Here is a 19,494-nt window from a genome sequence, read left to right on the forward strand (position 1 = left end):
TTTAAATGCTGATTAAAGCAGTAAAAAAGTAATATCAGTAACTGATATTTGTCCTTTCTTTATCAATATGACTATGTTCTAAGCAGCTCCATATGCTTTTCTATAGCATAAGTGGTTGGATGTTCTATACAGAAAGGATTGAATGTAATTAAATAAGCTGTTGAAAGAAAAGCTGTTCCTTTGCTTTTATCCTACAGTTGTGGAGTTTTTGCTGAAGAGTGTGCATTGACTGTCTTTTCCTCTTTTGTTGATTGCAGGAAATCCTTATTAATGTTAGGATTGTGACTCCATATATTTCTTAAGACTAAAGATCCAAATAGGAAAATCAAATTTGAAAGTGATAAATAAAAACAAGTTTTCATCTTTAGTTTAGGAAAAATGATTTTAAATGTTAAAATGATGCCAAATATAGTTTAATTATCAGAATTCAACTGGTAATGCCTAAATATTTCTGGAAACATTGCTGACATTCCAAATATATTTTAAATGCAAACAATTGGACAATACACCCATTTGACTCAGTATCATTGTTAGAACATTGAGAACTCACTACAAGAGGTTTTTCTTTTTCAAATAGAAACAATTTCAAAAGTTTGTGGCTCTGTTTACATACTATATTAAAATATGATATATTTGTTTACCTGCTGTCCCCAAATACTGTACAAACCAGTATTTGGGGCCAGCAAGTCAATTACCTTTTTGAATGCTACAGGTGATTCCAATTTATTCTAAAATTGCAAGACTGAAATAACTAGGATTCTACTTAGATAATAGTATATCTTAACAATAATAAATAAAAAATGCATATATCATTTTTGTCAATAAAAACCAGAATCTTTTCATTGGAGTTTCTCAGTCATTGAGGATTGTCTGCGCAGATAATTAATTTAGGAACCTAATTCTTATCTTTCAGCATGCCATGTTTTTCAATTCTTTTGCACAATTGTGCTAAACAAGCTTAGAGCTAAGAAATCAATAACTTCTTAGAATTCTTATGAATAACATACTAGACTCGATTAATACATATTAAATAGATTTATGATTTTATATTGCTAACAATAGTGTCACACCATCTTAATGTAGGTTCCACCTCTTTTATATATGTAATATTTATAAATGTAAATAATGCTATTATAGATATATAAAGGAGGCATAGTTTGCATCACAATGGCACCACACTGCTCTCCTCCCTTGACTTTGCAGACACCTGGTCACTAGTTACCCATTTTTCAAAGTCCTTATATTTAATGATTTGCACTCATAGATTTTTTATTAGATTCTATTAAATTACTATTTCTTAGAGAAAGTAATATATAAACATATTAAATTAGCCTTGTTATCAGTTACTGAAACTGTGCAACTGCTGTTACCACTTGACTGAACCAGAATATCTCCTGATCATTAACAGCTTACCATATAGCTGGTGCTTTATGGCCTGCAGTTTTCAGAAGTTAGCATTTGTCAGACAAGAGTAAATCCACCAGACAGTGTATGCTTCTATTGAGAATTTGGCGAGCTATCCAATGACATCAGTAGATGGAAAAAATCTCGTTAAATATCTCGTCCTGAACCCTGCTAGTAGTAGTTTTATTCAGAAATTAAGAAATTAATTCCTATGAAGTAAAGTTGAAGGAATTCAGTAGAATCAATCAGATAAGACTGATGTGGAATATGATAGCATTCTTTAAATATTCTGAAATGTTGCAATACAGTAGGAGTGATTATATAAGAAAAATAGAATAGAAGCAAAACCATTTAGTAAAAAGTGCAGAGGACGAGGTTCAGGCTAGAATGTGAGAGGAAATTTCTGGCTGTTGGTCTGTAGAACATGCTGCTGCCTGAAGTTGGGAGTTCCCCTTAATTAGGTTTGCAAACACAAAGTGAATGGCCATTTATTAAAAATACTTTAGAATATCCTTTTTCATTGTCATTGGGGCAAAATACTTTTTGAACTTTAGGCACTGGACAATGTACTTACAATGGGGAGAATTTTTATACTCACAACTGAGCTACTATCCTAACGTGCACGCCCCTAACTACGTCTATTCCAACCACAACTGGCCTTAAATGCAAGCTACTCAATGCAAGAAGCCTTGTAAATAAAATACCTGAATTTCTCCTCTTACTAAATATGGCTAAATTCGACATTATATTTGTCTGTGAAACAGGGCTCAACGCATCTCTCCCTGACTCCATTACCACAGTAAGAGACTATCATGTTTACTGATCAGATCGTGAAATCAATAGAGGAGGTAGTGTTGCTATCTTCTATAAAAAGTCCCTACATCTAAAAAACATCCACGTAACCCAGGAGCTTGCTATTCCTAAGACCTTCGTCTGTGAACTGTCCTTAAATATCACATTTCAGTTCTTACTATGTTACAGAGCCCCTGATTATGACATCGAACATGCAAACAAGCTAAATACACTACTAACATGGGCAGCATCCTGCCCACACACTTTTATCTTTCTTGCTGACTTCAATCTACCTCATATAAACTGGATCCTTAACAAATGTACAACTGAACCCACACATGCAACCTTCTACAATGCAGTAACAAATCTGGGACTTGAACAATGAGTAACCAACAACACTAGACTTAACAATTGCCTCGATCTCATCTTCTGCAATAATTTGAATTCAATTTACAGAATACAAATTAAAGAACTCTTTTCCAACAGTGACCACAACCTGATTGACTTTTGTTTCAACATACGTCCACACAAAAATCATCACAATGACGGAATCCCCAATTATAACTTCAAAAAAGGCAACTATGATCTTATAAACAACGATCTCTCATCCTTTGATTGGAAATTTCTATTCTCTGGATGCAATACTGTAGAAGACCATTACAACATATTTTTACTTGAAGTCAAAAGAGTCATCAAACTATATGTACCATTAACAACTCCCAAAAGCAGAAAAAACAGATTACCCAAAACAATAAGGAAGCTTCAATCCAAAACGAAATCACTTTGGTGGAAAAACAAATCTGGTCACGTTGCCAACTTCAAAAGCTGATACAAAAATTTATGCCACCAGATAAAAACAATGCACCAATTATCACATTAAACAAGAAGAAAACCTTCTACGCACCAATTCCACCCATGCTTTCTACAATTTTATAAACAACAAACTAAAAGACTCAAGGTCCATCTCACCCCTGAAAGGACCTAATGGCAAAGACTGCAACGAAGATACCATCAAAGCCAATCTCTTTAACACATTCTTTGGCTCAGTATTTGTAAACAGCAATGGATCAAGCCCAGTACTTCCTAGTTGAACCACAAACAACTACAATGATCTAATACATATCGATTTTACAGAAGATATTGTTGAAAAAGCACTGTGCAATCTAAAACCATCTCTATATATTGGACCAGATGGAATATGTGCCTACTTCTTAAAAAAGCTACCCACTGCCATAGCCGAACCTCTAAGCATAATCTTTGAAAAATCTTTCAGGACCAGCTCCTTGCCAAAACTATGGTCACAAGCCACAGTCATCCCCATCTTCAAAAAGGTAGACCCCAGCCTAGTTGAAAATTACAGACCAATCTCTTTATGTTGTGTCACCTGTAAAGTCATGGAATCAATTATTAACCAATCCATCATCCTCCACTTAGAAACAAACAACCTACTCTCTAATAAACAATTTGGTTTTAGGAAAAAACTATCCTGTAATCTGCAACTCTTACACTGCAAAAACATAGGGACTACACAACTCGATCAGGGCAAACAATAGACGCAATCTACATAGACTTCTGTAAAGCCCTTGATTCAGTGGTACACGACAAACTACTCCTAAAACTAAAATCTTACAGTATCTCTGGACACCTGCATTACTGGATAGAAGCATTCCTGTCAATTTGACAACAAATTGTCAAAATTGGGAGCATCCTATCAAATTCTGTACCTGTCAACAGTGGTGTCCCCCAAGGCAGTGTTCTAGGACCAACTCTTTTCATACTCTACATAAATGACCCTGTGATCATATTAAGAGCAACTGCGTTCTCTTCGCTAATGATGTAAAGCTATTCAACACCACAGACAATACTGCTACCCTTCAAAAAGACCTTGACTTTGTATCAGAATGGTCAAACAAATGGCAACTTCAAATCTCAACAAATAAATGCTCTGTCCTACATATTGGCAAAAAAAAATCAGAAAATAAAATACAGGCTGAATAGTCAAGACCTTGTTGATGATCCAAATTGTGTCAAGGATCTTGGAGTACTCATCTCTAATGATCTAAGTGCTAGAGCCCACTGTAACTACATAGCCAAAAAGGCATTAAGAGTTGTTAACCTAATCCTACGTAGCTTTTTCTCTGGTAATATCACACTACTAACTAGAACATACAAAACATTTGCTAGACCAATACTCGAATACAACTCATCAGTCTGGAACCCACATTACGTATCTGATATTAACACAGTTGAGAAAGTCCAGAAATATAAGAAGAGTTCTCCACTCCTCTACTCGTGGCAGAATACCTTATGCCACCAGACTCGAAATTCTAGACCTAGACAACCTAGAACTATTCCGCCTTCGGTCTGATCTAAGTATAGTATATAAAATCATACATTGCAATGTCCTACCTGTTAATGAATACTTCAGCTTCAACCATAACAACACTAGAGCACACAATAGATACAAACTCAAGGTTAATCGCACCAAACTTGATTGCAGGAAATACGACTTCAGCAACAGAGTGGTCAATGTCTGGAATACTCTCCCTGACTCTGTGGTTTTTTCCCCCCAAACCCCAAAAACTGTAACCTTAGACTGTCTACCATTGACCTCACCCCTTTCCAAAGAGGTCTGTAGGGGGCGTGCATAAGCACACCAACATGCCTACTGTCCCTGTCCTATTGTTTCTTTTATATATATATTTATTTTTCTTATATGTATCCATGTATTCATAACTATGCTTTTACTTATACCTATTATCTTGTATGCAGTTGATAAATAAAAATAAATAAATAAATAAATAAATAAATAGATTTTGTAAATGTTGTAAAATATGATCGTGTAGGTGAGAAGTAAATTGTATTGTGAAGTTTTAATTTTTTTTCACCTCTTATGTAATTATTTCAAGGTACCTTCAGAGTAAAATAGTTGAGAAGGACTGTTTTAGTGGATCCTGTACTAAGCAGGGAGATGCCTGGGAGAAAAGTACAATATTAATAGGTGACCCTCTTGGCTATGACCTTGGCCATGCCTATTTCCTGCTCAGGTACATGTTGCAATTTCTAATTGTGGCAACTTTTCCACTGGCACTGCCTATCTTCCTGGAGAAAGGAAATGCTTTGACCAAGCCTCCTCACCAGCTTGCAAAAGAAGAGAAAGGTGTGCCATGTCTCTCCTCAGTGAATGGGAGATTACCTATTCACTACAAACTCCAAAGTCCCTTTTCTGATACTATAGCTCTATGCAATACCTGAAAAGTTATCAAAAGAAGGTCACAATCTGCTCTCTTTTATTCCATATTCTATATAAAATATATATTTAAGTTACAGGAAGGTTCATTCTGATTGAGTGTTTGGGAAGAAGGATCTTTATTTGAGCATAAACCATTTATCTAGAGAAGAGAGAAGTGTTCAAGAAACGATAGTCTTCTGTTGGGATTGCTGTTTGTTTCTATGTTTCTATAGAGTCAAAGGGAGATATTGTCTCTTACAATTCAATGATTCTGCATCTCACTAAAAGTAAGTTCGGTGAGATTTATCTTCAACTTACAAATTTGTCTAACACTGAAGCCTTAACCACATGTGTATCTTTTAGAATTTGAACTGAAATATTAATTTGAATTATTATATTACCCTACTGAATATTTTGGAAAATGTGCTAAGTGAAACACAAAATAAAATACATTTTAGTTTATTCCTTTTTGTAAAAGAAAAGTTTGCTGCCTTTTACATTTTATAAATTAGTCTATTCATATATCTTTAATTCATTGTTAAAATGGATATGCTATCATTATAAATAACCTAACAAGTCAACTCAAAGATCTAATGTTTAAACTTCACTTTTTTGGGGGGTGGAAATCTGTTGATATCATGAAAAACCTGCTGTCATCAAGCAGGCAAATAGTAATTGTATTTTGGATCCAGGACATGTTTAATATGTTTATTGTAGATTTTAAGAAACGTTCTTTTTCTCTTCTGCATATGTGTAATTTCAAGTATATTTCAATTTTACTTTTTTTATACTTGTGTTGCTAACTGTCCAGTTTTTCTGAATGCTTTGAGTTTAAATGATACCAGAAAAAGGAAGCTATTGGATTCTTTAAGAATATCTCTTTGGTTTTGTGTCGTCTTTGTAATTTATATCCTTTTAAAGCCCAGGGCTAGTGGGACAAGGTCAAGTGGTATTAAGTTTTCTGTAATGTCTTTTGTTTTTCTGGTTTGAATTTTCCTTTAAAAGAAAAAAGAAAAGGACAAAGACCGCCAGTGAAAAGGAAACTATAGAGCGACAAACTGAAAAGGATCTTATTATTTAAAGTAGAGCATACAATATGAATTTTATATTAAAAAAACAGGTTAACTATTGAATTTTCTACATCATACTACTCTAAATGCCATTATAAAACATAATATATAGTGTGAAATTTACCAAGCAGATAGTTACTCAAATAAAGTTATTCTATTTTGCCTTATACTATAATTTTACTGCATAGACAATACTTATTTTACAAATGAGTAGTACACTCACCATAAAATATGTTTGAATAGTGATTAGGAACACCATCAAATCAAAATTTGAGTTGTCAGCTGCCAAACTGATCAAGTAATTAAGCCTCTATAATTCATGATAGCCATAATTTAAGTTTTTAGTAATGGATGTGCTTCATTAAACAATTTGCTGAGCATTACTATTAATTGTTATGCCCAAAATTATAAAGTATTAATCTGCAGTTTTTAACTCTGGTAAAGTAAACATAACATTTGGAAAGAAAGGATAAATTGACCTGTATCTCAAACATCTCATAAATATTGCCTTGCAATCTATCCTCTACAAAAACCTTCCATCTTCCATAATTACAGTTTTCCATTTATATTAGTTTTTCTCTTTACAAATTTGGGAAATGTAGTAACATTTATCAAAACTAAATATCAATTTAAAATAGCAAATCATAATGCAAAGTATTTTGCCTCACCCCCTAGAATCTACTTTCCAGAATTCATTCTATAAGAATTAATTTTAAATATACTTTAAGCAGATAATTCATTGCTGAGTTATTTTTGCTGAGAAAATCAGTGAAGGATTAGCAGAAAATCAAAATGTCAGAAGAAAGTGATTTTAAACTTTATGTATATTCTACAAATTGGAGGTAAGAAAAAGTTGTACCATTTTTAACAAAACTTACTTAGAATAATTAGAGATATTTTTTCCATCACTAAATATTTTCAGTAATTTCTGATCAAATTTCATATATTTGAAATAAACAAATACAGTTTTAATATTTAACACTTTCAGTACTGTTCAATTACATTTAGAAACAGTAGATAATATGACACCATTGTAGAACAAAGAGAAGCATAAAGACAAAAGAAAATTAAAGATGTGTGATGTTCAATCCAGCTGATTTTCAGTTAATGAATCTCAGTCAGAGACATTGATAAACAAAGAACCCTATATTGTGACACCTAAATAATGACACAATTTAAAAAACCCTCTCTATATATTCAGGTTCAGTACACCATATTTTCAATTCATTTCTTTCATTCTTTTTCCTTCCTTCCTTCTTTCTTTTTTTCAAAAATAGTTTTTTGTCACCTTAAAGTTCAAAAATCTTTCAGATAATGAAGAGTAGAATAACAATGCCTAGATTTGGGTTTGGGATGAACAAAAGCAAACACAGAATCCATTTTCAATGTATGATTCATATTATGATTTGCTGTGAGAAATAATCAAGTAACCTGTGGAGGTGTCAGATTGCAAAACTTCAAATGAGAGACTGGCAAAGTGACTGAAGAAGCAATAGATGTTTCTGCTCTTTTTCTTCATCTGCTTTGCAACTTGTTGGAGTAACTGTTCCTTTGAGAAGTTTGTGTTTCCCTATAGTTACAGTTCTCTTCCATAGATTTGTCAAATGAAAATAAATAGTGGTATATAATTTTCTGATGTAGTATTATATATTTTATAGCTATATAGTATTATATTTTTACAGCTATATTAAATTGAGCTGGGCCCCTGTAGATTACACAGATACATCTGTGTTAATCATGCTTTCATCTGCAACGTTTTCTTAGCAAAATATAGAAGCAATCTGACATTTTGTTCTTTGTAAGTTTTCACCTACCCATTCTTCAGCCCTGAAATGCCCTGGTGTTTGCCCATCCAAATACTAATCATGTCTAACCCTATTTGGTTTTTGGGAGACCAATCAGGTACTGCCACCTGTTATGATGCTTTCTTTGTTATCTTCTTTCCTATAGATTGGATTTTAGCATTTATTCATGTTTTATGTGCTCCAGATTTGTAAATGTTGTACTAAGTTTAAACATCTTAAAATGTTTTTATCGTGTTGGTAGTTCACTTTTAGTTAGGTGTGCGCTTAAAAGGGATAGCATTAACTGCCATAACAAAACTATGTGCCTGCCCAAATTACTTAAATTTTTCTCTATTTTTAGTTGTGGGGAGATGTCTCTTTAGTTTAATTTAGTTATTCAGTCTTATCATCGTCCCTTCAGGTGATCCTGAGCTCAAGCCTTATGGTACATAGATATGGAGATATTTGCTGTAGAACAGATTAAAATATGTATATTTACTCCACCAAAATTTTATTAAATATCTTGGAAATCTATATGTGGGCTAGTAGAAAAAGGTATGTGTGAATGTATGTTTGAGGCCATAATAATTGAGGCCTCTTGTTGACTAATCATTACTTTTACTAAACATGTATATTGTATAGCTTTTATAATAAATACATTAATTCTTCATTTTGAAGTTTTACAAAGAACAGCCAAGAGAAAACACAAACTATTTCAAATGAGATTAAAAAGAAAAAGAAAAAATTAAAGAAATCTCCAGGGAAGATAATTTGATGAGATTTGTATAAACAGCATGATATTCTGGTTTACCAGGCTGTTATGATAAGTGTTTTGAGGATAAATTTATACAACTTTTGCAAAACATAATGGCTCTTATTTTAAGGGTGGAAAGTTGCTCGAGACTTAGCTGATTCAAAAAGATGCAAATTTAGCATTACTACCCAAAGAGGGACAGGATTTGATTATTATAATTATTGACTTATTTTAAATTATTCATAATGATTTCAGTTGATAGTTTGTAAATAATGTTACAAGAACTTTTTCATGAAGATAATATTGATTTTTACCTAAAAATGTTAAAAGACAACATAGAATTGTGCTAGATATTTTAGAATATTTTGAACATCTTAATTGTATGCAAAGAAAACATTGAACAATTTGAATTGTACTTTCTATTCAAACTTTTAGAAGAAATGAATTTTGTAGAGAATTTATAAAATGGCTAAATAAATTTATACCTCACAGTAGACACAAAAAATCCCTAGTGATTTTAAGAAGTTTAACAATCCTAACCCTAAATAATCCTATTATGTCAGAGAAGCCATTTACTCATTTAGTACCAGGAAACCAATCAATAGTATTTGATGAGGCTGGGATGTTATTTTGTTCAAAAATTTCCCCTGAAGAAAAAGTACATTATTGCAGTATACTTTTATATATATGTGTGTGTGTCTATTTATTTCTCTGTCTGTCTATTTCTCTATATACACACACATTTGTATATACAGGGAGAGAGAGAGAGAGAGAGATTCTTATTATATTGACTGGACAATCAGTTGTCTGAAATGGTATAGGTTCTCCTGCTTGAGCAGGGAGGTGGACTAGAAGACCTCCAAGGTCCCTTCCGGCTCTAATCTAGTCTAGTCTAGTCTAATCTAGTCTAGTCTATTATTTTTCATCTGGTGGAATTTTTAAAACGGTAACATCAGGAAAGACGTGATATAGAAACCTAAGTAGGTACTTTGTCAAAGATTTTGCCATTCAAACTAACTCTAACTATCCAAGTAAAATACATCTATTGCAATCCTTGGCATTTTTTTTCTAGTTAAGAACTTTTTCCTCTACTTTATAGATCATCTTTATTCATCTCTAAGGAAATCATTCCTTTCTTACTTTGAAAGCCCCATCTCTTATGCAATTGCTGGCACCTTGAAAAAAATGTTACCTTGCTACTTAAAGGAAATGTCCACAATTTAAGGCAGTTAATAAGCAATTTATAAGTTGGTAACAGATGATGAATCATTGCCTGACTTCTAGCTACATTTGGCCTGTTGTATGCTAGCACCTAGAGGGTAGGTGTAGCTGTACCACAAATGTCTATAAAACTCTTGGTTGATTTCTTATTTTTTCTTCTAGTTTGACACAACTTGTATCTCTTTTTTCGTATGTTTCATTGGAAAAACTAAATATAAGCAACAACTGCTTACTAGGTAAGTTTACAAGATAAATGGGGAAAATATTTGCAGTTTCCAATGGCACATTATAAACCATATGTGAGTTTGATTACTAACATATATCACAAAAAAAAGGCTAAAAGCTTATTTTTCTCTTCCCATTGTATATAAAATTCAGTTTGGCAGCCAGATTCATACATTATTCACTTTTTAACATTGAGCAGTCCTGTTAGCTTTAACCATGGTGAAGGTTTACCTTATCGATAGTCCTTAACTTGTTTAATGGCCATTTGAAGTTAAGGCCTTGAAAAGAGGGCTTTGTGGCTGTAAAGCACTTCCAGCCATCGTAAAACATTGTGGTATTACCACTTCTTGAGCATTTGACAACTGGCTTGCATTTATGATCAACTGCAGCATTCTGCAGTCATGTGATCGTGATTTGTGTTTTTTTATGGTTCTAACAAAAGACACTCATTCAAGAGAATGGATTTGTTAATGACTTAGAGCCACATTATTTCTTAACCACCACCCTAAAAACAGTTAACAAATTGGGAAAAAGTCAGGTCTGGTCATGTGAGTGTCTCAACTTATGACTTACAACCAAAAGTCTGGGTCACAGAGGTGGTATTCAGCAAGTTCTGACCAGTACAGGAGAACCAGTAGCGGAAATTTTGAGTAGTTCAGAGAACCAGCAAATACCACCTCTGACTGGCCCCACCCCATCTATTCTCTGCCTCCCAAGTCCCAGCTATTCAGCGGGGTCTCCTTTTGTTGTCCTTCACAAGAGAACGGAGCTGGAAAGCAGGTTAGTGGGGTGGGGAGGGAATAGGATTTTACAGTAACCTCCCCTTGCCACACCCACCAAGCCACGCTCATAGAACTGGTAGTAAAAAAAAATTAAATCCCACCACTGCTGGGTTCAGTTGTGATTTTAAGTGAAGGGCTACTTGTATTCTATAATGTCTAATATTTATGGTTAAGAGGATTTGAACCAAGGTTTTAATCCTTTTTAGCTCTATATTTACTAATAGTCCTTGTATATTGTGAATTATAATTATGTAGATGCAATGTAATCTTGTTTAAGAATATTTTAAAAATGAGAAGAAAGTATTCTCATTATTCCATAATTTAATGGTTTTTTTATTATATACATTTCAAATTTGATGAACAACATGTTAAGGAAAGAGTCTGAAGAGGCAATATTTAGTATTTCAAAGATAAATGGTGTATTCAAAGCATTTATGTACAATTAGGATTCCAACAAATTTTTAAAAGGAGACTATTTAATGGAATTTGAAACAGAAAATATACCTAAATTAGGATTAGAACCCTCCAATGTAATTTGTTGCCATTTTGAATTTTGACCAAAGTGGTTCCAATGATTACAATGTTATTAGAATGGAATATAATAAATTAAAATTTAGGGATTTCATTTCATTATCCTTTAAAGAGGATTGCAAGAGTGTTCCCAGACATAAATATTTCACTGTATTCAGTATTTGATAGTTATTTGCTGTGATCCCTGTTAATATATTTACAATTATTGATATTTGTTTTGTCCTTAACAAATGCAGACCTGAAGACTCTCATTCAATGTCTTGAAGGCTGTGATAGCCTAAGGGAACTATCTCTACTTGGCAATCCTCTTCTTCAAGAAGACAACTGGAGGTAAATAGATAAGAGAAACTGGGTATGAGATACATAAAAGTAGGTTTGATCCGGGTTTTCAAACTTTTTCAAGTCATGGGACCTGTTTGTTAAAATAATAATAACTCTTGGAACCCTTGATCCTCAAAATGGCAGCCATGATTCTTTTTCACAGGAGAATAAGCCCTGCCTTTTCCCCAATACCTTAGAAAAATTGCTCTGGATGCCCCTTGCTGTGTTTGAGTAAACTTTTTTTTCATCCTTAGTCATTCATAAAATCCTGTCAAATACTCCTGGAACTTTAAGATTTCACAAAACAGTTTAAATAAAAGGGAAATGGTGAGAAGAAGAGTAAAAGCATGATGATCCGATGTAGCAATAGCCTTTTCATGAAGAGGTTTAGGGTAAAACATAAATTTAAGGTTAAAAATATAATAATCTGTTATGATTGGTTACAGTAATTATCACAAACCAAGCTAGTCTGTTGGATGGAAGAAATATCAGTTGCACTTACTTTTAACTGAAATGAGCATTCCTTAATGACAAATCAGCAGTGTTTAGTGACCATTTTTTCTTATTGATTTCAGTGGGAATGCGTTCATCCTATTTCAGCCTCTAGCTGCATAAAATAGTTCTGAAGAATGTGGCACTGGCCCCATAAAATAGTTCTGAAGTATTAACGAGAGCAGATTAATTCACGTTATTCTTATAACTATAATTTACAATTAGTGGAGATCATTTAGAATTACTATCATATGCAAACTTCAGAAAAGGCAAGGGCTTTGTTTTACATTTGTTTTGTTTGTTAGCTGACTATATTAAATACTTAATGGTAGATTACATGGAATTACTTACATTTTCCCTCTTTAAAAACTACATATGCTTATTATCATTTGCATTCATATTTGTGTTGCTTTGCTTCCATACTAATTATTTTTTATTATTTTCCCTTAATAAGAAAATTGGAACAACTTATGTTTGATCTGTGGTTTGATTAGGAGGATATTTTAAACAAATTACCGTATTTGCCGGCGTATAAGACGACTTTTTGCCCTGAAAACATGCCTCCAAGTGGGGGTCGTCTTATACGCCGGGAGGACCCGACTCCCACTTGAGCTTGAGTTGCAGCCGGAGGGAGGCTGGGGGAGCGTGTGTGTGTGTGTGTGTGTGTGTGTGTGTCACTCGCCACGCGCTGCGCAACCTTTCCCCCTCTTCCTTCCTTAGCGGTGTGGGGAGGAGAGGATTCGAAGATCCTCACGTGCGGCGTACTTTTCTTTTTCTTTTTCTTTTTGCACGCAGGTTTTGCATGCGGGCGGCTGTAGGTTAAGGATGGGGAGCCCCGGGTGGGTTATCAGGTTTTACGGTGCTTCCAACATGTGCGAACGGTGGGAGAGCGGAGAAGAGAAGCGAGCGAGCGCCCGCTGTGTGAAATCCTGCTGTCAAAGCAACACTGGGGAGGCAGGGTATAAATTTACCAGGTTAATGTAGCAATGGTGATTAATGCCCAGAACATTGTTTGCGGGTATTGGGGTGTGTGTGTGTGTGTGGTGGTGGTGAGGAGAGGTTGTCCTTTGAATGCGGAAAAGTAGGTGTGACCTTGTGTAGGAAAATAAAGAGATCCTTTTTAGCATGTTTGGCTTCTTTGCCTCCCCTCCTTCGTTTTGACGTGGAGATAATGGCCTTCGGGCGGAGGGGAAGAAAACGGTAGCTGGATCATTTCAAATTTCACTTACTCTCCTGCCTCACTTCAATATGTCTGAGCGACTCCAGATACTGGAAGACTTTTTGAATGAAAGTGTTACCTCCATTTTTTTTTTTTAAAGAGGGCCACTTGGGGAAAAAAAAAGATTCTAAGGAATTCCTTGTTTCTTGATTAAAGAGAAGGCATTGAATATACTGTTCCTTGGCAGCCTTTTCAGTGTCCGGGTTTTTGGTGTGTGTGTGTGTGTGTGTGTGTGAGAGAGAGAGAGAGAGAGAGAGAGAGAGAGAGAGATCAGCTGTATTGAGAAGAGAACGTTTCCTGTGTTCTCATTTTATTTACAACATATTTTACGCTTAATGGTAAGCAATGAAAAATATTTTTAAAACTCATTTCTAAACTCCATAGCTATTTGCATATTCTTGGTTCAAAATTGGATTAGCTCATTTCAAAATTGTCCAAAGCAGAAAAGTGCATCAAAAAAAAAGTGCAAAAGTGGAAGGTGTGTGGAAGAGGGGTAGTCTTATACGGCGAGTATATAACAAACTCTATATTTTGAGTGGAAATGTTGGGGGGTCGTCTTATACGCCCAGTCGTCTTATACGCCGGCAAATACGGTAAGTTCAAATTGTATGAAATATGTATAACAAAATTTAATTTCTATTAGATTTCTATACATTTATTTAGTTTTGTTTCCTAAGCTTTTTAAAGTATCCCATTTCAATCATATTTTCCATATTCAATCCATTGATTTATTCAGTTGGGTGTTTTCTTTTCAGTTGTACTTAATATGCATCTAAGCTTTGTTAATACATTCATAATAGTTTCACTCTCCTATATTTAAATTTACTTTAGCTCATTCTGAACTGATAGCTGTTCAACATAATCTTGGATTGGAATAATCATACATTTGTCTTTTTCAACATTTCATATTTATTTTCTTCCTTTGTGGTTTTTTTTGGGGGGGAAGCAGGGGGAGGATGCTATGCTAATTGTAGAAGGTAGAAAGTGGGAAGTAGAAATCAACTCATTTTGAGTTTTTAAAGCCTTAGAACTTCCATTTCTGTTTTGCTACAACAGTACCTTCTTTTGTATTGATTCTGTCCAGTCCAGTATTAACTAGTAAGATTGAAATATAAATTGTCAGATATCAGATAATTAGCAGCCTTAAGTACTCTACAAATTGTATTTAAGTGGAAGCATTAGTAATCATAGATAGAATCTATTTTTAATAATTTGCCCTGTATTCAGTTCCTGTTTATTTTCATTTTCATTTCTCAAATAATTCAAAGTGGGGTTTTTTTGCAGCTGGGTTGGTCTTCTGCCATTTTCCTCATTTAGCTTTACAGTTTGTTTATACTTATGCTTCCAAACTTTTTGGATTATTTTTCCATTATCTCTTTTCCCCATTGAGCTTGGCTAACATAGTTTTATATTTTTCTAAATCTGTTTTTCTAAACTTAGTCATTTTAGCTGTGCATATGTGCTTAGGAATTTCATTATTGATTGCAAAGTTAAAAAAATATTAAATAGAGGTTGAAAGCCTTTAAACCATGAGATCAAAAATCCTTCTCCATTAAATACTGCTAATTTCTTGCAAGTAACAAAAGAGAAATAGGTTTTTTTAAAAAAATTGGTGTATTCTTAATTTGATGTATTCTTAATTGGTGTATAATTGCTATTCTACCTAAATTCAGTTTAAAATAACTCTTGAAATTCCAGAGTCATCAAAATCTTCCCATGCTGCTTGGCCATTTGAGCTTTCATGAACAGAGAAAGATTAATTTATCTAATGGGATACTATAAAGTATGGATTTGTTGAATTCAGCATTGACAATAACTGCAAGCAATATGTTTCAATGAACTTTACATAACCCCCGATACCAACAAAGGAATTACTTATAAAAGTTCCCAATTGGTTTCTTACTTTCATGTCCAGCCAGTGATAACACTGAAGAAGCTGAAGTACTGAGAAATCACTTTTTGGAAATTAAACCCTAAGATCTGTTTGAGCATTCCTCGAGGGAATATATTTCATTGCAATAATGATTAATAGAACCTCTTAAGTGACAGAATATTCACCAGGAAGTTTTCACTAAATGAAATATTGATTCAGCCCTCACTAGCAGAAACCCAGCTGGAAAAACTAGATCTAAGATCCCATGGCTCTAAGAAACCATAGTTTCCAACATAAATCAACTTGATATGGCACTTTTTGAATATCTCATTATTCAACATCGTCTCCAATATCTCCAGACACCCTATTCACAGTTATTCATTTAACATTACCATCTGACATGTATGCACTTGTGAAAAGGAAATACAGATTTTAGATTTAATTTTTTGTTCTGATATAAATTGGAATTATGATTCTAATGATATATATTGAAACACGGTATATGAGTCAGCCAAAATTTGAATCCATCATGTTAACTTTGTGGGGCTTAAATATGTGCTTATTTTTCTATTCAAGTATCTGGAATCCTTGGCCAGATTTTGTCTAAATTTTCTTTGATAATTGATTGTCAAACTTGGCATAAGAGTCTATTCAAGCTAGCCTGGAGGTAAAAGGGGTCTAGATCAAGAAAATATTCCATGATCTGTAAGTCCTTTCCATGAAAGATATTGGACTGAATAGCACTTTTTTCCATTTCCTTTTTCTGGATGGTGTTCTGCTATTGATGCTGTGAGGAAGGTTGTTTTTACTTAATCCTTACAGAATCATCATTGGAAATAGTTCTATAGATCATCAAATGCAACTCACTTTGTATCATCTGTAGGAACCTTATGTAAAATATCCTCAACAAATGTCTAATTAACATCAGTTTGAACATATCCTTGAAGGGGAGTCCACCATCTCCTTAGTTAATTTATTCCATTATTAAACTGTTTTTGCTGTGAGGAAAATCTTCAACTGTTTTCCTTTAACTTTAGACATCCCATTTCCTGCAATCTGAGAAGATAGAGAACATATTGTATCTTTCTTCTGTGTGATATCCCTTCAGTTACCTGATATACAAAATCTCATAAATAAACAAGGGTTTATTTAATAATTGGACTAGCTCCAACATCAAGGTGCCAGTTTCAGCTGGGGAAGCAAGCATTCTCAGCAGTATTTAACCCCATTGTGCTTCTTGTCTTGAAATACCAAATTCTGTTTGTTTAAGACATGCCTTTCTGTTTTGAGGTTGTAATAATCAATTTTCTATGTAACATGCTTCCTAAAGCTAACTTGTGCTAAAGTTATGGTTTCTATGTCATTTTAAAGATGCTGCTTACTCAAAAATTTGCCCACTTTGAAAATACTTAATGATGAAAATGTACGTTGTGATGTAGAAAAGGTTTATGAAAAAATCTCGAAGTCAGAAACATTTGCAGCATTTTGTCAAGCTCAGATTCAAGAAATTGTATCACTCCACAAAAAAGCTGCAACTAGATTGTAAGTATTTACAATTAATTTCAAGAACTTAATTTTCAAGGTTTTTGTTCCTTGATGCTTATTATTGATTGAACAATATATACATTGGAATAACAATATGGTAGAAAAGTGATGAAAGTCTATTAACGGCTTCTGACATCTTTTACAAATCTGATCAGATGGAAATACCCATCACAAGCTTACATGAAATTCAGTAATCTTTCTTCATTTCTACTGTTTTATGTTCACTAATCGATTAGAATTAATTACATGGATACTGAATTAAAGAATCCCAATGAAGGCTTGTGCAATCTGAACTGCAAAATCTAGAAGACTCCTAGATATTAGAAAATAGATGAGTTATACTTTTTTGCTAATATCTGGTAGTCATCAGGATTTTTTGGATCTAGTAACCCTACTTAAGAAGTTTAATTAGTGCAAAATATGTGTATAGGACAAAAGTAATACATGAAATGATGCAAAATAGCATGATATTATATTACATTTCAATAATATTGAAATATGTGCAACTACTATATGTTGCATATTATACGTATGAAATACCTATGTGTTCAATTATATAAGTGCAACTGTACTATGTCTGTATAGAGCACACATGAGCAAATGTACAGCTGTGTGAAAAAGTCCTGCACGCTTTACAATTTACCTGTTTACAGTTTATGACATTTTTGGGATAGGCCATTGGTTTTATGATATTTTATGTTAACTGCTATGCAAATATTGTTATATTTAAATAAATACTGGTGGTTTTTAAGTGAAAAGCATAAGCTTTTTGCAATTTGGGGCTGTTTTGATGGGGTTTGTGAATTTTCTTGCATGCTTACAATGCATGCTTACAATGACTATGAAAGCAGATTAACTGATGCATACCCAGTGGTATATGTGTTGCAATTACTAAGGCCAATGCTAGTGTTTTGTTAACATTTTTATTATTTGTGGTCCTGAAAAGGACCATTTAGGTAACCAAGTATGGTTACTAATATGAAATTGGCCAACCTTTATTGCTTATCACCAGGCGGCATCGCTTCGGCATAGACTATATATATATGCCTTTGCACATGATCTTTGGTGAAAATGTGGTGCCAGGCTACAATAATGGATTCAGTCAGCTCCTGCTTGGTCTTCAGATGCTTCTTGCTTATTTCATAACCAATCTTGGCCCACAAGTTCTCAATTGGGTTCAAATCCGGGCTCTGAGCTGGCCAATCCAGGAGTTGAACACCATGCTTCTTCATCCACTGCTGGATGGACTTGGCTCGATGACAAGGAGCGTTGTTATACTGGAAGTAAAAGTCCTTCCCTACAAGTTGCTGAGCTGAAGGAAACATAGTCTTTTCCAGGACTTCAGCATACTGCTTGGAATTCATGATTCCTTGCACGATTGGTATCCGAACAATACCAGAAGCAGCGATACAGCCCCAGATCTTCATGTGCAATGGATGCTTCACAGATAGATTCAGGCAGTACGGCTGGAAATTCTTCAGCTGGAAATTTTCTGACATACTTATTGCACTGATTCCCAGTCAAGTAGAAATAGCTCTTGTCACTGAAGATGACCTTGGCCCACTGTTCGTTGATCCATTTGGCATACTTCTTGGCCCACACATGTCGATGAGAGCGGTGAGCATCTGTGAGCAAAGGTTTACTTTGAGCCCTGCAGCCTTTGAGCCCTCTTACAAGCAGTCTGCGATGCACTGTGCTTGTGGACACTTTTACATCACCTGTTTCATCCCAAATTCTTGTAATCTGAGTTGAAGTGAACTTCCTGTCAACCATCAAAATACATTGCAGAGCCCGATCATGCCATTTTGTCGACTTTCTTGGTCTTCCAAAACAGAGCCTGTCATCAACTGAACCAGTTATTTGGTATTTTTCAACCACTCTGCTCACTGTGGTGCAATGGCATTTCACTTTCTTGGCTATTTCTTTACAGGAGTAACTCTCTTCATGAAGCACAATGATGCAATGCCGCTGCTCAGTACTGGTGAAAGCAAAGGCCTTCATCCTTGCCCACAGCCAGAGCTAAATTAAATTTCTTGATGCTTTTCATGCCTATTTATAGTAAGAGAGTATGACAAGATTGATTGGCTCATAGATTTAGCCTCTGTGCAGTTTGATTGGTCAGCCAAAGCTCACTGCTGATTGGCTACTTTTGATCCTAACATTCTCGAAAATTCAAGTTGTGTTTGTTTTAGCACATAAACTCACTCAAAACCTTAAAAAGACTTCGGTTATATTAATAAAAATTAATA

At 34.2% G+C, this 19,494-nt stretch overlaps 1 protein-coding gene across 1 annotated transcript in view; it reads left to right on the top strand.

Annotated features, from left to right (window-relative positions):
• Positions 1–19,494, top strand: part of LRRIQ1 (leucine rich repeats and IQ motif containing 1) — a 114,387-nt gene that overhangs the window by 26,363 nt on the left and 68,530 nt on the right. The window contains exons 13-15 of the mRNA XM_087968044.1: positions 10,420–10,493; positions 12,032–12,125; positions 17,072–17,242. Of these exons, the coding sequence (XP_087824170.1) occupies positions 10,420–10,493; positions 12,032–12,125; positions 17,072–17,242 (339 nt within the window). The remainder of the gene's footprint in view (positions 1–10,419; positions 10,494–12,031; positions 12,126–17,071; positions 17,243–19,494) is intronic.

This window comes from Notechis scutatus, chromosome 6 (assembly GCF_049901735.1).
Source record: "Notechis scutatus isolate UNSWTSFEM ecotype Mainland chromosome 6, rNotScu1.2, whole genome shotgun sequence".
NCBI lineage: Eukaryota > Metazoa > Chordata > Lepidosauria > Squamata > Elapidae > Notechis > Notechis scutatus.